This window comes from Quercus suber, unplaced genomic scaffold (genome assembly GCF_002906115.3).
Source record: "Quercus suber isolate HL8 unplaced genomic scaffold, Cork oak 2.0 scaffold_669, whole genome shotgun sequence".
NCBI lineage: Eukaryota > Viridiplantae > Streptophyta > Magnoliopsida > Fagales > Fagaceae > Quercus > Quercus suber.
The window spans coordinates 298,323-319,215 of record NW_027070110.1 but is presented as its reverse complement, the minus strand read 5'-3'; the positions used below and the strand labels follow the sequence as shown (position 1 = coordinate 319,215).

General features: G+C 36.9%; 1 protein-coding gene across 1 annotated transcript; it reads right to left on the bottom strand.

The window, feature by feature from the left end:
* Positions 1-386: 386 nt before the first annotated feature.
* On the bottom strand, positions 387-1,900 carry LOC136064337 (putative disease resistance protein RGA4). Its single transcript, XM_065765974.1, has 2 exons — positions 1,113-1,900; positions 387-986 (listed from the first exon to the last, which is right to left on the bottom strand). The coding sequence occupies exons 1-2, from the start codon at positions 1,413-1,415 to the stop codon at positions 387-389; spliced, it is 903 nt and encodes a 300-aa protein (XP_065622046.1). The 5' UTR covers positions 1,416-1,900.
* Between the last annotated feature and the right edge of the window lie 18,993 nt (positions 1,901-20,893).

Below are 20,893 nucleotides of genomic sequence, written 5' to 3'. Positions count from 1 at the left end.
CCTCAAAATTTTGTATTGTATGGATTGTTGTACTAAATGGTTTACTTATTGTAGGAATAATTTGGAACTGTTTTTAGAAATTAAATTAAGGGATAATTTGAAACACTTTACCCACCTTTGCCTCTAATTTGACTTGTCTATCTGTGGTTTCAATTTTGACACTTTATCCACGTGTGATTCCCTCCGTTACTAATCCGTAACCTACCTCTCTTTCAGCCGTTACTCTAACACATAATATATCAAAAACAAAAGTCCAAACAAATCGAAAAGTTAGGGGTTTTGATTGCTTAAGAACTTCTATGAGAACATATGCCTAAAAAAATCAAACCTAAGTCAACCACTATAAATATCATATTTTCCTTCTCTACGTGTCTCTTTCCTCTCACCTATTCTTCTACAACATTCTCTCTCTCATCTCTTTCCTCTCTCTCTCCGATGGTGGAGTTAANTAGAAAATATTGTGAGCTTGGGCTAGTAATATCTGCAACCAATTTGGTCCGTGTAGTAATCACCACCTTACTTCCCCTTTTGCCATCCAACAAAAGTGTTTTCAATTTACCCCATGTTGCTTTGTCCTCAATCCACACATCATCCAACACAAGTAAATATATCTTTTGATCGAGAATTTTGAGAAGTTCATCTTGCAATTGTTCCATTAGCAGGCTTTCGGGTTTTTTTTTAGTTGCAGATGTAATCATATTTCCAGCAATGGTTTTCACATCAAAGACATCAGAGACACACACCCACATTTTCAATTCAAAATGACCATTGACCATCTCATCATTGTATATATATTGAGCAAGTGTGGACTTCCCTAGCCCACCAATTCCCACTATGGATATAAAGGTAACATTCTCTTTCACATCAAAGTCTTGCAATAGACCTATTATGGCCTTCTTATCATCCTCTCTCCCAATAACTTCTTCTTTACGTACAAATGAGTGAGTTTCCCTCTCCCTAGTCACAGCCTGTGTCTCTAAAGGACGCTGTATCAAATGGAAATTGTTCCTATTATAGGCTATATCATTAAGCCTCTCCCTCATGGCTTTTATTTTGCAAGCCATCTTAAGACTAAAAACTATTTGGTTTTCACTTGAAAAGAAAATGCGTACCTTCTTTGCCATTTTATCACCACCCATCACCTTGCGCCGAAACACATGAGTGGAGAAGTCGCTCAGCAAGTCATCGGCATCAAAAACTACTTCTCTGAGCTTCATGAGCCAGTGCTCGTCTTGGTGGTTCTGGATCTGCTGCTCCTCTGCATCTTCAAGTACAGCTTGAATAGCGAGAACGGTGTCGTTCATTTTTTCGAGATCATCTTTGACACCCCAGATCGATCCAATCTGTTTGAGAGTGGAGGAGCCCAGGCTTTCGATGATCTTCTGTACAACGCCATACAGGATTGCATCGGCCATTTGTTCTTGTTGGATGAAAGAAAACGTAGCAAGCTTAGCTGATAGAGAGTAGTTTGAGATATGGGAGGAGGAAGATTAGAGTGGGGAAGACTTGGCTAGCTATGTAAAGACAAAGTCCACGTAGAGCTAAACAGATAAATGTGAACAACGACTCTACCGCTCAATAATTACTACTTTAACAGCAGCCCCACTCCTCAATAATGGTTTCTGTGAAGACAAAAGAAAAGGCAAGAAGGCCCCAGTACTGCTCAATAATTGAGTGTATAGTCACTATCTTTGATCCAACGAAGGAAAATAAGAATGAAATACTGGGACATAAAAGCTAAGGAAAAATCTTTCCACGCCGAAAGTTTCACAGACAAGATGTCAATTTTAATTAATTCTAAGTATTTTGGTAGGAATTTGAGAAATTTCAACATCAAAGTTGGATTTATTTCTGGGTCGCTCTTTGATCACATAAATGCAGGGAGTGGTTGGAACAATAATACTTGATTTGTGTTTGATAAAATGCCTCAAAATTTTGTATTGTATGGATTGTTGTACTAAATGGTTTACTTATTGTAGGAATAATTTGGAACTGTTTTTAGAAATTAAATTAAGGGATAATTTGAAACACTTTACCCACCTTTGCCTCTAATTTGACTTGTCTATCTGTGGTTTCAATTTTGACACTTTATCCACGTGTGATTCCCTCCGTTACTAATCCGTAACCTACCTCTCTTTCAGCCGTTACTCTAACACATAATATATCAAAAACAAAAGTCCAAACAAATCGAAAAGTTAGGGGTTTTGATTGCTTAAGAACTTCTATGAGAACATATGCCTAAAAAAATCAAACCTAAGTCAACCACTATAAATATCATATTTTCCTTCTCTACGTGTCTCTTTCCTCTCACCTATTCTTCTACAACATTCTCTCTCTCATCTCTTTCCTCTCTCTCTCCGATGGTGGAGTTAAGGAGGACATCGGCCACCACAGCGATGGGTTTTGTTTTCCTTCGTTCTTGCTTCATGGGTTTCATTTTTTTGTGGTTTTGGTTGTGGGTTCATTTGATTTCCTTCGTTCTCGCATCCGTCTCGATCTCAGCCTCCGTCTCAGCGATTTGAAGTAGATCCAGGAAGAGGGCCGACGGTGGTTTAGAGAGAATGGAGCTCGATCTCGGCCTTCGTCCCGATCTCGGCCTCCCCCGGTCCGTTGATGATTGCGAAATCCCTCTTCCCCTCTCTTTTTTGATCAATGATGGTGGTAGTGGGTTTGGTTACTTTGTTGGCGTGGGTTTGTTGACTAATCAGTGGGTTTGGTGACTGATCGGTGGGGTGGATCTTTGGTTTGGTCGGCGGGGTGGTGGGGTGGTGGTGGTTTGATTGTGTTGGTCAGTGGTGGTGGGATCTGGGTTTGATATTGGGTTTGATTGTGTTGGCTTGGGTTTGATCTGAGTTTGATTGTGTTTTTCTGGGTTTGTTGTGATTGGTTTCTTGATCTGGGTTTGATCAAGGTTGGTTTGTTTACTAGGTTTATGGGTTTGATTTGCTAAGAATTTGGTGTCAATTGTGTTAGAATTTGGAGAAGAGCATGAAGAATTCGAAGAACCAGTTGTAAAATGAAGAACAAGTTGAAGAACATTAAGAAATGTTTTTTAATTATAAAATTTTAATTAAATTAAAAGAGAGAGAAAATTTGACAGATACCCATTTGATTGATAAATTCAAAGGAAACAAGAAGATAGAAAAATACCCTGATCTTCATTTGTCCTCTGAGCTTTGATTGATAAATTCAAAGGAAACAAGAAGACAGATACCCATTTTATTTTTTTAATGTAACGGCTGAAGACAGAAACCCTAACTTTTTTATTTGTTTGGGCTTTTGTTTTTGACATATTATGTGTTAGAGTAAAGGCTGAAGGAGAGGTGGGTTACGGATTAGTAACGAAAGGAATCACAGGTGGGTAAAGTGTCAAAATTAAAACCACAGGTAGGCAAGTCAAATTAGAAGCAAACCACAAGTAGGTAAAGTGTAGTTATCCCTTAAATTAATATAGAGAGAAGTAAATGTTTAAGTTGAAAACCCAAAATTGAAGTTTATGGTGTCAGATAAAATACTTTCAACCTATTTCTATTTTCTCCATTAAATCCTATAAATTCTATCTTCACATATCTCTCTTCCCTTACTGGTAATACTTGAAATAAAATATTTCACCTTTTTGTATAATCTTGGCCATGACTCATGAACCAACCTATCATCTAGTTGATAACTAAAGCATAAGCATGGTAGAATTTATGTATTCCATGATAATTAGGCTATTCTGGGATTGATGAGATAATTCTCTTTTCTTACTTGCATACACACAGACATATTCTCATTTTTCTTGGAATTGATATATATATATATATATATATATTGTCACTAACGTTCATTTTGTATTTGTTAGTATGTAATTGGAATTTGAATTAATCTGAACCTTTCAATTTCTTTTCATAATCCTCACCTTCTATCATTTTTAAATTCTAATAATGTCTCAACAAAATCAAGGAGGTGAAAGTGAAATTAAATTGTGGTACTATTATGTATTATCATATCAATAATCAACTTATTAGTGTTTGTTTTATGACTGATCAAAATGAATTAATAATTTTTTTATACAAAACTCGTTATTATCTTATCAAAGTGATGACCTCATGTGAGATACTGGAAGAAAATCAGGGAAAATATGTGCCTTCATGACCATTGTCATGTAAGTGGATTCAAATTCTTTTTTATTTATTTATTCAATTTATGTGCATCTTAACAAAGTGAATATTTTATTTTCTCTTTTGCTTATATTTCTTTATGACTAATGCACAATCATGTGTGTGCGTGTGTATGTTTTTTTTTACCTTCATTTTCTGTAATTTTTTGGCAAGCGACTAAAAAGCATGTGAGATTTCACAGTGTAGTGGCAATGTGTGCTACGGACTGATTTTTAGGTTTGGAATATTAGAAATAGGTAATAGGAGCTTTTTACTATAAAAAAGAAATAGCTAAGAGTTCTCTCTTATTATATTTTGGGTAAACTATGTATTTGGTTCCTATAATTTACACCATATTTCAATTTAATCCCTAATTTTTCAGTTGTGTCAATTTAATCTCTAACTTTTTAGTATTGTGTTAATTTAGTTCCAACCATTATCTTTTGGATGAAAAAGTCTGACATGTCAAACGACTTAAATAAAAAAAATTAATTTATTGTCATATCAACTATCAACTGGACTAAAATTTTAGCATAATCTTAAATTTTAAAAAATAAATAAACATCAGATAGGTGAAAGTGAGTAAATTTTGGGATCAAAATCCCTAACTCATTTCTTAAAAAAAAAAAATCCCTAACTCACGATTGCTTCTGTTTGTGATGGGTTCACAATCTTCCTATTGGTCCTTAATCCCCTCATTATATCAGTAAAACTTCTTGCTGTCCACTATGTTGTTGAAGAGATGAAGCAACATAAAGGTCCATTACCATCCAGATAATTTGTTACATTCCAATTCAATTCTTCACCAGCGAAAAGATAGGTTCAGCGCATATTACTTTCCATGTAGTAAAGTAACAGGTTTAAAAAGTTATATACAGGGGAGAGTTCCTATATGCGCAAAGTTATGCTTAATGTTGCTTGTCAAATAGTTTGGAATATCGAAGATGGAATATAGGAGTCTAGATGAAAACGTAGTGCCTCACCTTTCCTCTCTAGAGGACCAAAACGTGAAGCAATCGTAAGTTAGGGATTTTTTGTTTTTATAGACGTGAGTTAGGGATTTTGATCCCAAAAGTTACTCACTTTCACTTATTTGTTGTTTTTCTTTTTTAAATTTAAGATTATGTTGACATGTTAGTCCAAGTGGGAGTTTATATGGCAATAAATTAATTTTTTATTTAGGCCGTTTGACATGTCAATTTTTTCCATTCAAGGGATAACGGCAAGGATTAAATTGACACGATACTGAAAAGTTAGGGATCGAATTGACACAATTGAAAGGTTAGGGACTAAATTAAAATATGATATAAAGGATAGAAACCAAGTAAGTAGTTTACCCTTATATTTTTCTTTCATGTATATTACTTTTTTTTTCTTTTCTTGCTTAAATAGGTAAGAGTTCTCATTCAATGAAAAATGAGTGACTGTACATTTTATGGGAGCTTTTTGTTTTTTTTTTTAAAAAACCAGATTAGAAGCAGCCCAGGGCTTTATTCATAAAGCTCAATGAACATGAAATGATACTAAAGGGGCAATATCCTCAAGGCAGCCCCATACAATGTTTAATTGGCCTTTTTGCTAGAGCATGGACCACAATATTACAATTGTGTTTAACACGATAAAAATTTGAAAATTGAAAAGCAGAGACTTGATACTGAATATCATCAATGATATTTCCAAATGGCAAAAAATCTGGATCCCCACAAGTAATGGCTTGGATAACTATAAGTTGCCTTCAAAAGTCATGGGGATATTGGGCTTTTGCCCTTATTTTACAAAAATAACAACATTGTCTCCCTGTTTTGAAACTATCTAGGTCTATGTCCCTGTTTTGAAACTTGATTTTAACAAAATTGAGTTACAAGTGGAACTCAACATTAGTAATGTCGAGTTCTATGCATATTTTGCCACTTCATTAAAAAAATAAAATAAAATAAATAAGTGAAACTCGACTTTGCTAAAGTCAAGTTTCAATTAAAAATTTACATATAACTCGATTTTGAGGATATTGAGTTTTATATCGAACTCGATTTTGTTAAAATCAAGTTTCAAAAACAGAGACACAAACCTAAATAGTTTTAAAACATGGACATATTACTGTTATATTTGCAAAATAAAGGCAAAAAGCCCAATATCCCCAAAAGTCACCATCCTTAATCCAATTTCTCAAGCAAATTGAACTGCTTGTCGACAAGCAAGTGCCTCCAATTCAACTACCGATTGAGAGCAAGATTGGAAGAGATAAAGCTCCAATTACTTCCCTAGTGCTATCTCTAAAAATTACGCCAATACTTGCTAAGTTTGTTGCTTTAAAGATTGCTACATCGAAATTGGTTTTGTAATTTTCAGTAGGCTCAACTGGTAAAATTTCTTGTCATTATATGGTGAAATTTCAATATATTTATTAAAAAAAATAAAGATTTGTTAACAAAAATAAGAGGAGAGGGAGGACTTTGAAAAATTATGAGGGGTCATTAAAATTTTCTCCTAAATTGATTAATTTTGTTAATAAAATAAAAAGGAAAGGTATAGTTTTGAAATACAGGTTTAAGATTGACATAAACATAAAGTCATTTATTAGTGTGGTCAGGTCAGTATGTGGTCCTCTTCTCATACCATTCTTCTTTATCTCTTTTCCTTTTCAAACTCTCAGGTTTCAATGACCTATACGGCAAATAGAAGGAGACTGTTGTTGAATAATATTGGGAAATTTTTTTTTTTTTTTGGTGAAAGGGAAAATATTTATTACCAATGGTTAAGTGGACATTATTTAATATGGGTTATATTAATTGGTGCTCTTGGGCAATAGTCAATAAATTATTTAGGACCACCGCACACTCTTGGTACGATGTTTACTCCACATATATAAGTGCTTGTAGGGTATGGGGGGTAAAGGCCGGGGTTCAAGTCTTCAAGAAGGAGTTTCACATATATATATAAACTTAGATTAAGCTAGAGTAGAATTTCTATCTTTATTAAAAAAAAAAAAAAAAATCATTTAGGAAAAGTTTTTATATCACTTTTATAGGAAAATGAAAAAGCTGTCAAAATATTAAAATTTTTTTTTTCCATAAAAACTTTCTTATAAATGATTCATTAACAAATACCCTTAGGCTATTCGTTAACTTTTCCCTTTATAAATAAACAAATATATATAATATTTGTAGTTGAAGGACACTAAATTCAATTGTATTGTTAAGGGAGAAGTGCAATTTGCACCCACCAAAAAAAAAAAAAAAAAAATTATTATTAGCGAAGTTAAACTAAATTAAAATAGGCTAAATTTTGAATTAAGAATCACTAAATTAAAAATTACTAAAATATATGCCTTGGAGAGACTGTTTCCTCCTTTGTAGTTTGTACTAAATGCTAATTGCAAGTACATGCTAAATGCCAATAAATGATCAAAAGGGTTGTATTTACTAGAGAATTAAGATCTTATCCTTGTGCATGTATAATTGACAAGTTAAAAAAAGGGTAGCTACATTTGCATTATATCCCTAAGAACTAGTTGCAATTGCAATTGATATTCCCCATAATAGTTTATATGGCTTAATTTGACTTGGTATAATCTTAATGCTAAACTTAGCATATGTCCATATATTGTCTTCCCAATCAAATTCTTCATACAAATCTATAGACTTTGAGATATTCTGCCAAGTAATGATGCTTAAAGCATTCATATCAGTCTCGATAAATCTATATATAATTTATAAATGAAATGTTTGACCTTTTGTTGACTAATCTTCAATGTGCCACATGATTACATAAATTAATGCCATGTACACATTTTAAAAAACCAAAAAGTTGTGCCTTTTCATTTTTTAATAGTCACATTTTTTATTTATTTTTTTTTTAGAAGAAAAAATCCGCACCAACTTTTATAAAAGAAATCTCTTAAGGAATTACATCAACATGAACTAGAAAAGTAATATCTGGTGGGATAGCTTCCATCCACACCAAGAGAGGGTAAGAATTCTTCACTCGTCTAGCTAAGGCATGGGCAACCCCATTTCCCTGCCGTCTAACATGAGAGAAAGAACAAGTTTGTAGCGAAACCATTATAGACTTACAGTCTTTTACAATATGACCAAAACTAGAGCGATCAGAAACATCTTCAGTTAAAGCCTTGAACACAATTTTTGAATTAGCTCTGAAACAAATGGACCCTTTGAAAGCTCCAGGACCTGACGAATTACCTCCACTTTTCTTTCAAAAATTCTGGACAACCATTGGGGAGGATGTATCACAAGCCGTCATCAATGCTGAAGGCGTGATATGCTCGGATGAGGAGTAGATTGCTCAGATTCTAGTCACCCATTATCCAGAGCTCTTCCATTTGCCAATCCCTCTAACCTGGAGGATGTTCTAGAAGCAATCCCCACATTGGTCACACGAATTTGAATGATATGTTAATGATAGAATTTGTGAGGGATGAAGTGGATGAAGCTCTGAAACAAATGGACCCTTTGAAAGCTCCAGGACCTGACGAATTACCTCCATTTTTCTTTCAAAAATTCTGGACAACCATTGGGGAGGATGTATCACAAGCAGTCATTAATTGTCTAATACATGTTCTATCCCATCCACAATAAACTGTACTTTTATAACTTTAATTCCAAAAGTCAAGAACCCATCTAGAGTTTCAGATTTTTGCCCTACTGCTTTGTGTAATATTATTTATAAATTGGTTTCGAAAGTTGTTGCTAATAGACTCAAAAAAGTTTTACCTTACATTATCTCTAACTCACAAAGTGCGTTTCAGTTAAATAAGGCTATTTCAGATAACATCTTAGTGGCCTTTGAGATGTTACAACAAATGAAGAATAAATAAAAAAAAAAATGTAGATTTTATGACTTTGAAGCTAGATATGAGCAAGGCATACAATAGAGTGGAGTGGAGATTCCTGATTAAATTCATGAGAAGGATGGGTTTTTGTGAAACATGGATAGCCATTATCTTTCAATGCATCAGCATAGTCTCTTACTCTATTTTGGTAAATGGTGAGCCGAAAGGAGATATTTATAGTACACAGGGAATCAGACAAGGAGACCCACTCTCCCATATCTCTTTCTTTTGTGTTTTGAAGGATTGAATAGAATGCTTCAACAGGAAGCAAGAGAAAACTTAATAGGAGGCTACTCATTGTGTAAGAAAGGACCTCAGATTACTCATTTATTTTTTGCAGATGACAGTTTGTTATTTTGCCGTGCAGGAATGGAGGATTTACAGGTTATTCAACACATCCTATCCAAGTATAAGCAAGCATGGGGGCAACAAATCAACCGAACCAAAACTATTTTCTAGCAAAGCTATAGCCGAAAAGAAGAAAAGGGAGATTTTAAATTTCCTTGTAGTACCAGAGATCAAGGAACATGAAAAATACCTTGGTTTGCCAGCAGTTGTGGAGAGGAAAAAAAAGGCAAGCCTAAATTACATCAAAGAAAAAGTATGGACTAAATTACAAGGTTGGAAGGAAAAACTCTTGTCACAAGCAGGTAGAGAGGTGTTGCAAAAAGCGGTGGTCCAAGCTATCCCAAATTTTGCAATGAGTTGTTTTATGCTGCCGGTGGGACTTTGTAAGGATATTGAGATGCTAATGAAAGTTTTGGTGGGGAGAGTGTGGTGGTCAAAGAAGAATCCTTGGAAAATTTGGGAAACATTATGCAAGCCAAAATTTGATGGAGGTATGGGTTTTAAAGATTTGGCTAAGTTTAACAAAACTATGTTGACAAAACATGTATGGAGGTTGTTAATCGACAAGACATCATTGTTCTTTAAGGTGTTTAGCTCAAAATATTCCCATCAGGTTCTATTTTTGATGCAAAGAGCTCTAAGGGATCTTATGCGTGGCAAAGTATTCTCAAAGCTAGATCGGTGGTGTAAGAAGGGATGCTTTGGAGGATTGGGGATGGAAGTAGTGTCTGTGTTTCCAATGACAAATGGATTTCGAGTGTGTTTCCATTGAAGGCAGCAGCTCAAAACCAAGAGTTTATTGATGAAAGCACGGTGTCTAGCCTCATTGATGTGGAGACAGGGGAGTGGAATGGGCAGCTGATAGATTAGCTAATTTCCCCTTAGTTGGCCCAGTGAATTAAAGTCATACCACTATGTTAGACATTGCAAGAAGATTGCATTGTTTGGCCACAGAGCAAGGATGGCAACTATTCGGTGAAAACAGGGTATCAAGTGCTTGAAGAAATAGAAAAAAAAAGAGGTAGCATCGAGTTTAGACCAGGCAACTCAGAGAAGTTTTTGGAAGGGTATTTGGAAGTTAAATATCCCAAACAAAATAAGGATTTTCTGTTGGTGAGGTTGCACTAAATCATTACCAATGATGAAGAATTTGTATCATAGGAAAGTTGTGGACTCTCCATTATGCACCGCCTGTGGTAAGTCAAAAGAGACAACAATCCACGCTNTATCAGAGATCAAGGAACATGAAAAATACCTTGGTTTGCCAGCAGTTGTGGAGAGGAAAAAAAAGGCAAGCCTAAATTACATCAAAGAAAAAGTATGGACTAAATTACAAGGTTGGAAGGAAAAACTCTTGTCACAAGCAGGTAGAGAGGTGTTGCAAAAAGCGGTGGTCCAAGCTATCCCAAATTTTGCAATGAGTTGTTTTATGCTGCCGGTGGGACTTTGTAAGGATATTGAGATGCTAATGAAAGTTTTGGTGGGGAGAGTGTGGTGGTCAAAGAAGAATCCGTTGGAAAAATTGGGAAACATTATGCAAGCCAAAATTTGATGGAGGTATGGGTTTTAAAGATTTGGCTAAGTTTAACAAAACTATGTTGACAAAACATGTATGGAGGTTGTTAATCGACAAGACATCATTGTTCTTTAAGGTGTTTAGCTCAAAATATTCCCATCAGGTTCTATTTTTGATGCAAAGAGCTCTAAGGGATCTTATGCGTGGCAAAGTATTCTCAAAGCTAGATCGGTGGTGTAAGAAGGGATGCTTTGGAGGATTGGGGATGGAAGTAGTGTCTGTGTTTCCAATGACAAATGGATTTCGAGTGTGTTTCCATTGAAGGCAGCAGCTCAAAACCAAGAGTTTATTGATGAAAGCACGGTGTCTAGCCTCATTGATGTGGAGACAGGGGAGTGGAATGGGCAGCTGATAGATTAGCTAATTTCCCCTTAGTTGGCCCAGTGAATTAAAGTCATACCACTATGTTAGACATTGCAAGAAGATTGCATTGTTTGGCCACAGAGCAAGGATGGCAACTATTCGGTGAAAACAGGGTATCAAGTGCTTGAAGAAATAGAAAAAAAAAGAGGTAGCATCGAGTTTAGACCAGGCAACTCAGAGAAGTTTTTGGAAGGGTATTTGGAAGTTAAATATCCCAAACAAAATAAGGATTTTCTGTTGGTGAGGTTGCACTAAATCATTACCAATGATGAAGAATTTGTATCATAGGAAAGTTGTGGACTCTCCATTATGCACGCCTGTGGTAAGTCAAAAGAGACAACAATCCACGCTTTATGGGAGTGTGAGAAAATACAAATAAGTTGGGGTCATGAGTTCAACAGGCTATGAAACCTTCACCACTGTCCTTGCTTAGTCACATACCTGATCTGCAGAATCAGACATGAAGGAAAAAATGTCGAGCTCTTCTCGGTTTTGGCATGGTCCATTTGGTGCAGGAGGAACAAATGCCACTTTAAAGAACCTTGTCTTTTGCCTGATAAGTTGTTCGAAGCTACCTCAAAATTGTTAGCAGAATTCCAGGTGAAGAAGACCAAAAGCTCACCAAAACAGAAACCAGCAACCCAGAAATGGCAACCACCACCGATGGACACTTATAGAATAAATTATGACGGTGCAGTCTTTACTGAGTTAGATGAAGCCAGGTTAAGAGTTGTGGTTCGAAATATAGGGGGAGCTAATGGTGTCCCTAGCGAAAAGATTGGTTTGCCATTGGGAGGAATGGAAGTGATTGAGGCCATGGCAGCAACAAGGGCAATTTAGTTGGCAGTGGAGTTGGGCTTCTATCAATACATTCTTGAAGGTTCATCCACTTCATCCCTCACAAATTCTATCGTTAACATATCATTCAAATTCGGTGTGACCAATGTGGGGATTGCTTCTAGAACATCCTCCAGGTTAGAGGGATTGGCAAATGGAAGAGCTCTGGATAATGGGTGACTAGAATCTGAGCAATCTACTCCTCATCCAAGCACATCACGCCTTCAGCATTTTGTAATTCCTCAATCCGATTTCTCCTAAACCTGTGTGAAGCATGGTTATGAAAGAATCATGTATTTTGGTCCCCTTCATGTAACCACAAAGCCCTTGACCTTTGCTTCCACATTTTTTCTTCTTTTATCAACAATCTATTTATCTCCCATTTCAATCTGTGCACTCTATCCATTGACCCACTCCTAATTGCCTCCTCCTCGACCCTCCTTAGTTGCTCCTTTTTTTTTTTCTTTCAATGACCAAGTGATGTTCCCAAAGTACACACAACTCCACTGTTTGAGCTTTGCCTGGCATTCTTTAATCTTTCCCTCCACTTGATCAATCGAGCTCCCACTAACAGATCTCTCCCAAGCCAAAACAACCACTTCTCTACACCTCAGGTCCTCCAACCACTTTTGCTCAAATCTCCAAGGTTTTCTTCATTTCTTTGGAATACCTTTCGGTAGAATAAGTATAGGCTTATGATTCGAAGACCCACAGTCCAAATGTATCACCTTTGTGGCCGGGACATCTCAATCCACTCCATAGTAGCTACTGCCCTATCAAGCCTTTCCCATATTGTGTTGTTGTCTCCTTGACCTCTAAACCAAGTGTATTTGCCCCCAACAAAACCTAAGTCTTTGAACCTACACTCATCGAGCACCTCTCTAAATGCTTCCATTTGTCTGACTGACCTTGGCCTTCCTCCAAGTTTCTCATGTGCCTTTTCAATTTCATTGAAATCCCCTGCACACACCCACAAGAGTGAATGCTTATTCTTCAATTGTCTTAGCTTAGCCCATGATTCAAGGCAAATATTCGTGTCCGGTTCACCATAGAATCCTGTAAATCTCCATTCATATTCTTTTCCTTTATTCACAATGGCGTCTATATGGTTAAAGGAATATGAATCCACTGTAAAATCACATTCCTTTTTCCACAAGACAGCCACTCCACCTCCTCTATTTTCTCTGGATACCTCGACCAAACCACCAAATTTATATCGAACCTTGATTATCTCTAGCCTAGCTTTATCAAGCCATGTTTCGGCTAAGAACACGACTGAAAGATCTTGTGCCCGAATCATATCTCCGAGCTCTTGCTCTGTTTATGGGTTCCCAAGCCCACAACAATTCCAACATATGAGATTCATTATCCTTGGCAGGGCTGAACATCAGCCTCTGCCAATAAAATAAGGGTCTTCCCAACTTCATGTGCAACTTATTGTTTCTTCCTTAGCAACTCATGATCATCGATGTCCAAACCTGAACGTTTCAGTGCTTGTGGAGAAAAGGTTTTGTGGGATTCTAAATTCTTTGCTCGAGGGAGTCTCTTCCATGTTAGAGTAACATACGTGTCATTCACCACTAGTTTTGCATTAGGTTTTGCTTGAGTAAGTGTCATGTGAAGGGTATCTTTTTTTGGGTTTGCACTTGACAGAGGCACATGATGAGATGGCTCACTTAACAACTCACATGTATCCACTAATGTCTGTGGTATTCTAGACTCTTTCACCGCCTCATTGAACAAGCAATCCGAGATAATAGGTGTTTCATTAGCAACATGTCCACCATAATTACCTTTTTCCAAATCAAACTTCATTAACTCCTGGTCTATCTCATTTATTTTCTCCACAAAATACTCTCCTTGAATCGCAAGTCCACCTCTGATTGAATGTCCTTCCACACTGGTCTCCTTATCCGCATTAACTTCGGAAATGCCCGTAACGGCTCCTTCATTATGCATGCTGTTGTGAAATTGAAACTCCTTCCCTCCGCCACCATAAGCACCACCTCTCTCCGCTGTTTGTGTTTCTTTTGGTTTAGTCTTCTCCCCGTTTACCCTCTTTCTACCACCAGCCTCAAATTACTTTCTCCTTGTTTCATAATACCCTGGTATAACGTGTTGGGGAAAAATCCTAATCCCCTCTATGTCTATGTGTGAATTAAAATATATAACTATCAAGTAATAGCAATATTATGGAAACAAAAAAAATTCCAGCAAGCACCACATAAACACAACCACACTAGAACACCAAATCTTACGTGGAAAACCCTCTAGTGTAGAGAGAAAAACCATGGGGTAGCTCTGAAAAATATCAACTATGAAATAGAGATTACAAATATCAAGTTTATGCTAAACTTGAGTTCACAATAAATTGGATATACAACAAATAAATCTCAAGGAGTAAATACAATCTCACCACAAAGCCAATAGCAAAATCTTCCTTTGAATACTCCAACTCTCCATGGTTGTAGCACTCAAAAACTCCATGAGAACTCCACCAATTTATTTTCTTTGTGTGTAACTTGAGCAAAGAAAAATGTCTCCTTTTTTTTTTTCACTCTCTCACACTCTCACTGTCTATCTCTTCATTTGGACTGCACCACTCAAGTTGAAAGCTCTCTCTTTCTCTGTGTCTTGCTCTCTTTGGAACTCACACCAAAAAATGGCCGAACATGGTTCCCTGCTTTAGCTTTTCTCACTAGGCCGAATGGCCTCTATTTTCTTTCTTTTCTTCTTTGCAGTTTCAGCGTGTCCCACATGCCTAAGTCACTGCCCAAGGAATGGCAATCTGACCTTGGAAGCTTAAGGAAGCAAGCTCATTTAATGAGTTTTGACCCAAGCATGTGGGCTGGACATGGTGCTTACACCCAACAATCTCCCCCTACAACCCATTACGAAGGAGATCTTCAACCTAACTCTTCAGTTAAAATTCATGCTGGCCAACCCGACACAAAGCTTTAACTTTTCTCTAGACACAACCTTGGTCAACATATCAGCTGGATTTTCATCTATGTGAATCTTCTCTAATTCAAATGACTGTTGTTCAACAACTAGTCTCAACCAATTGTATCTCACCTCAATGTGGCTCGATTGTGAATGGTACATAGAATTCTTGCTTAAGTCTATAGCACTCTGACTATCACAATTAACTACATACTCATCTTACTTTAAACCCAATTCTTGGAGAAACCATTTCAACCAAAGCATCTCTTTACTTGCTTCATTAGCTGCTGCAATATACTCAGCTTCAGTTATAGATAAGGCAACACACTTTTGCAATCTTGACTGCCATGATACAGCTCCCCCTGCAAAAGTAAATAAATACTCCGATGTAGATTTCCTACCATCAAGGTCACCTGCCCAATCTGCATCAACATAACCTTCTAAAACTAGTTCAGAATCACCAAAAGTCAAGCACAATTTAGAGCTACCTCTCAAATACCTGAAAATCCACTACATCGCTTTCTAGTGATCTTTACCAGGATTAACTGTGAACCTACTGACAACACCAACTGCATGAGCAATATCTGGTCCTGTGCAAACCATAGCATACATCAAACTCCCAACCGCTGAGGAATAAATAGTTGATACTATGTCTTTTTTCTCTTTCTTGGATAAATAACAAGATTTCTTTCTTATCTTGAAATGAGCACCAAGAGGTGTACTGCCTAGCTTGGCATGCTTCATATTGAACCTTTCAAAAACCCGCTCAATATACTTCTCTTGTGATAACCATAGCTTATTGGCTTTCCTGTCACGTAGAATCTACATACCCAAAATTTGCCTTGTTAGACCTAAGTCTTTCATATCAAATGACTTGAACAAGTCCTTCTTCAAATTTCCAATCACACCTGCATCTTATCCTACTATCAACATATCATCTACATATAGCAGAAGAATAACAAATTTACCATTGGGAAATTTTCTAACATACACACAATGATCTGCATTTGTCCTCGTGTACTCGTGACCCACTATGAATGAGTCAAACTTCTTGTACCACTGTCTTGAAGCTTGCTTCAAGCCATACAAACTCTTCTTTAACTTGCAAACCATGTGTTCGTTCCCTTTCAATATGAATCTCTCTGGCTGATCTATGTAGATTTCTTCTTTCAAATCACCATGAAGAAAAGCTGTCTTCACATCAAGTTGCTCAAGCTCAAGATCCAAGCTAGCTACTAATCCCAAAACTACCCGAATGGAACTCATCTTGACTACTGGAGAAAATATCTCATCAAAGTCAATCCCTTGTTTGTAACTGAAACCCTTAACCACCAATCGAGCTTTGTACTTCACTAACTTGTCACCATCTTTCTTTAGCTTGAACACCCATTTGTTTTTCAATACCTTCTTGCTTTTAAGAAGTTCCACCAAGTCATAAGTCTTATTCTTGTTCAAAGAATTCATCTCTTCATGCATAGCCTTCAACCAGCTTTGCTTATCCTTATGAGACTGTACTTCCTAAAAACTTTCTGGCTCCCCCCTTCAGTAATCATAATATACTCAGAAGTGGGGTATCTAGTCGATGGACGATGCTCTCTAGTAGACCTTCTCACCTGAGGTTCTACCATCTCTAGTGGAGAAGGCTGCTCCGCCTGCTCAACACCATCTGTATCTATCACATCATCACCATTAACACTTGCTGGCTCATCAGCATTAAATTCAGTTGGTTCATTACCATAATTCTCATCTTGTACCTCTTCCCTATTTGTGGCATTATCTGAGAAATAAGAGGTAAGTGTAAGATCAGGAACACCTTCAACTGTAGCTTTAGGCTTCTCAGTTTTCTCAAAATCTGCCAAGTTTTCATTCTCATGAAAAACTACATCTAGAATTCTGATCATCTTCTTTTCTTTTGGATCCCATAGCTTGTAGCCAAATTTTGCTTCTCCATATCCAACAAATATACAAGGAGTGGATTTGCTATCAAGTTTTGATCTTTGTTCATTAGGTACATGAACAAATGTCTTACACCCGAATACCTTCAAGTGAGAGTAAGAAACATCTTTCCTTGTCCATACTCTTTCTGGAATATCAAAATCCAAAGGAATTGATGGAGATCTATTAATTAGGTAGCATGCAGTCACAACAGCTTCACCCCATAATGACTTAGGCAGATTAGCCATTCTTAATATACATCTGATCTTCTCAACAATAATGCGGTTCATCCTTTCTACCACACCATTTTGCTGTGGGGTACCAGGTACTGTCTTCTTATATCTAATGCCTTTTTCAAAGCAATAACTCTTAAATTCATTATATGTGTATTCACCTCCATTATCACTACGGAGACACTTCAAAGGCTTCCCTTTCTCTCTTTCCACCATGGCATGGAATTGCTTGAAGTGCTCAAATACCTAGTCTTTTGTTTTCAAAATATAAACCCACACCTTTCGTGAAGCATCATCAATAAATGTAACAAAATATTTATTGCCACCTAAAGTCTCAACATCAATAGGACAACATACATCAGAATAAACAAGATCTAATATATTGGGTTTTCTAGTAGAGGGTATATTAAATGAAACTCTATATTGTTTACCAAATAAACAAAAGTCACAAGGATTTAGTGACGTACCTTTGGCAAAGGGAATGAGAGACTTCTTTGCCAAAATCTACAACCTTTTTTTACTCATGTGAGCCAGCCGCCTATGCCACAAGTTAGGCAAAGAATCCTCCTAAGCTGCACTAACAACATCCTTGCACAACTTTACTTGTGTCTTGTAAAGTGTACAATAAATCTTCCCTCTGGCAAACACCAATAATCCTTTGCTAAGCCTCCATTTTCCATCACGGAAATAATTGCCATAGCCTTCTTTATCAAGAACATGAGTGGAAATCAAATTTAGGCGAATATCTGGAACATGTCTCACATCCTTCAAAATCAAGGTGTATCCAGTGTTAGCCCTAACACATATATCACCAATTTCCACAATGTCGGAATAACTATCATTGCCCATCTTCACTCTCCCAAAGTTTCACTCTTTGTATGAAGTGAATAACTCCTTTCTAGGAGTGACATGGTAGGAAGCAGCTGAATCATCATCCATTCAACATAAGGATCTGAAACTGTACAACAATCATCTTGTCCTATGGCTAGGACCTCATCTTCCAACACTATAATAGCAGCAATGTTCTCATCATCAACCCTTTTCTGATTTTTATCCTCTTTCTATTTGTTCTTCCAAGCCTTGAAATTCCTTTTTATGTGACCTTCTTTAGTATAGTAAAAGCACTTGAATTTTCTTTTTAATTCTGACCGACTTTTGGATTCACCTCGCCCTTTAGAACTTCTACTCTTACTTCTCCCCTTGTTCTTAGTGACAAGAGCATGTGCAATATCCTTACCCATATCCTTTCTTCTAATTTCTTCATTAAGCAAACTATCTTTAACCATGACAAGTTGTAACACACCATTTGGAGCAGAATTACTAAGTGACACTACCAAAGTTTCCCAACTGTCAGGTAAGGAACTCAAAAGCAATAAAGCTTGCAACTCATCATCTATTACTAGCTTCATTGTAACCATCTAATTAACCAAGTCTTGGAACTCACTAAGGTGATCGGCAATGGACTTACCCTCCTTAAGCTTCAAATTCACAAGCTTTCTAGCAATAAAAGCTTTATTTTGAGCTGTTTTTCTTTCATAAAGACTCCTTAATTTTTCCCGAAGAGCCTCTGCATTTGTTTCCTGAGACACGTGGTGAAAAACACTAATGTCGACACATTGTCTAAAACACCCAATAGTTTTTCTATTTAATTTCTCCTAGTCTCTATTTGACATATCACTAGGCTTGGCACTATCACCCTCAATATGATCATGCAAATCCTTGCAATAAAGGATATTCTCCATCATTGGCTTCCATATCGAATAATTCGATGCCGAAAGTTTAACCATAGTATTCATAGTCATATTCTCCATTTAATCCAACACAAGACAGTCAAACCCAAGCAACCAATAGCTCTGATACCACTTGTTAGGGAAAAATCATAATCCCCTCTATGTATATGTGTGAATTAAAATATATAACTACCAAGCAATAGCAATATTATGGAAACAAAAAAAATTCTAGCAAGCACCACATAAACACAACCACACAAGAACACCAAATCTTACGTGGAAAACTCTCTAGTGTAGAGAGAAAAACCATGGGGCAGCTTCGAAAAATATCCACTGTGAAATAGAGATTACAACTATCAAGTTTATGCTAAACTTGAGCCCACAATAAATTGGATATACAACAAATAAATCTCAAGGAGTAAATACAATCTCACCACAAAGCCAGTAGCAAAATCTTCCTTTGAATACTCCAACTCTCCATAGTTGCAGCACTCAAAAACTCCATGAGAACTCCACCAATTTATTTTCCTTGTGTGTAACTTGAGCAAAAAAAAAAATGTCTCCTTTTTTTTTTTCACTCTCTCACACTCTCACTGTCTATCTCTTCATTTAGACTGCACCACTTAAGCTGAAAGCTCTCAAATTTTTTTTCCATTTAACAATAAATATAAAAAAAATTTAGTTAGTTGTCATGTTTCAAACAATGTTGAAAACTAGCATCTCGAGTGTCTTAAACTCGAGTTTTTAAGTCTCGCTTTGTAAGCGGATGGCTCCGATGCGGAAAAAAATTCAAGTAGAAATCAAGTTTTAAAGACTCGAGTTTCGGAAAACGCTGCTATAGGGACTTAAAACGTCACTATAGGGCTTAAAAACGCCACTATAGGGCTTACTGTATGACACTTAGAAAAATTTTTGCAGGAAAACGCCACTATAGGGCTCTAAAACGTCACTATAGAGCTTAAAAATGCCACTACAGGGCTCCTTGAACCTAGTATGGGCACTTATAAAAAAAAATTTGCAAGAAAACGCCACTATAGAGGTTTAAAACATCACTATAGGACTTAAAAACGCCACTATAGGAGCGATCGCACTAAAAATTATTTTGCATAGAACTCGAGTTTCTAAAACTTGAGATCTGTGTGGCATTTTCATCCGCAAAACACTTGCAAAGCGAGTCTTTGAGACTCGATTTTTAACATGGATCTCAAGTTTCTAAAACTCGATATGCTATTTTTCTTAATTCTTACAAACGTTGCCTAACTTACTACTTACTTCCCCCACACACCCACACACAGCTACTCTGCCCATTCCCCCAAAAACTCTCTTTTTTTGTGTCTTGCTCTCTCTGGAACTCACACCAAAAAATGGCCGAACGTGGTTCCTTGCTTCAGCTCTTCTCACTAGGCCGAATGGCCTCTGTTTTCTTTCTTTTCTTCTTTGCAGTTTTAGCGTGTCCCACACGCCTAAGTCACTGCCCAAGGAATGATAGTCTGACCTTGGAAGCTTGAGGAAGCAAGCTCATTTAATGAGCTTTGACCCAAGCATGCGGGCTGGACCTACACGGTGCTTGCACCCAACACAACGATCACTGACTTTTTGTGCATGGGTAGTGGTGAAGCACATAACCAAGGGCCATATTCTTGGTCTTCATGCCGTAGGGTGCCGTTGCTTTGTATCCAGCGTTCACAGTCTCTATCAAAGTGATTTAGGCAGCCACACCAATAACAGATGTTTGGTAAACATTCGTACTTGAAGGAGACCCAACCCTTCGATCCATCTTTCTGCGCAAAAACTCTTCCATGGCAGAGAGCAAGAGTGATATCAATCTGAACCCTAATCCTCATGACTTCCCCCCCCTTTCAACTTCCCTAAGATTCACATCCTTCCTTACTTCTCCCATAGCTTCACAAAGCTTTTAAGCAACATCCCGGCTCAAA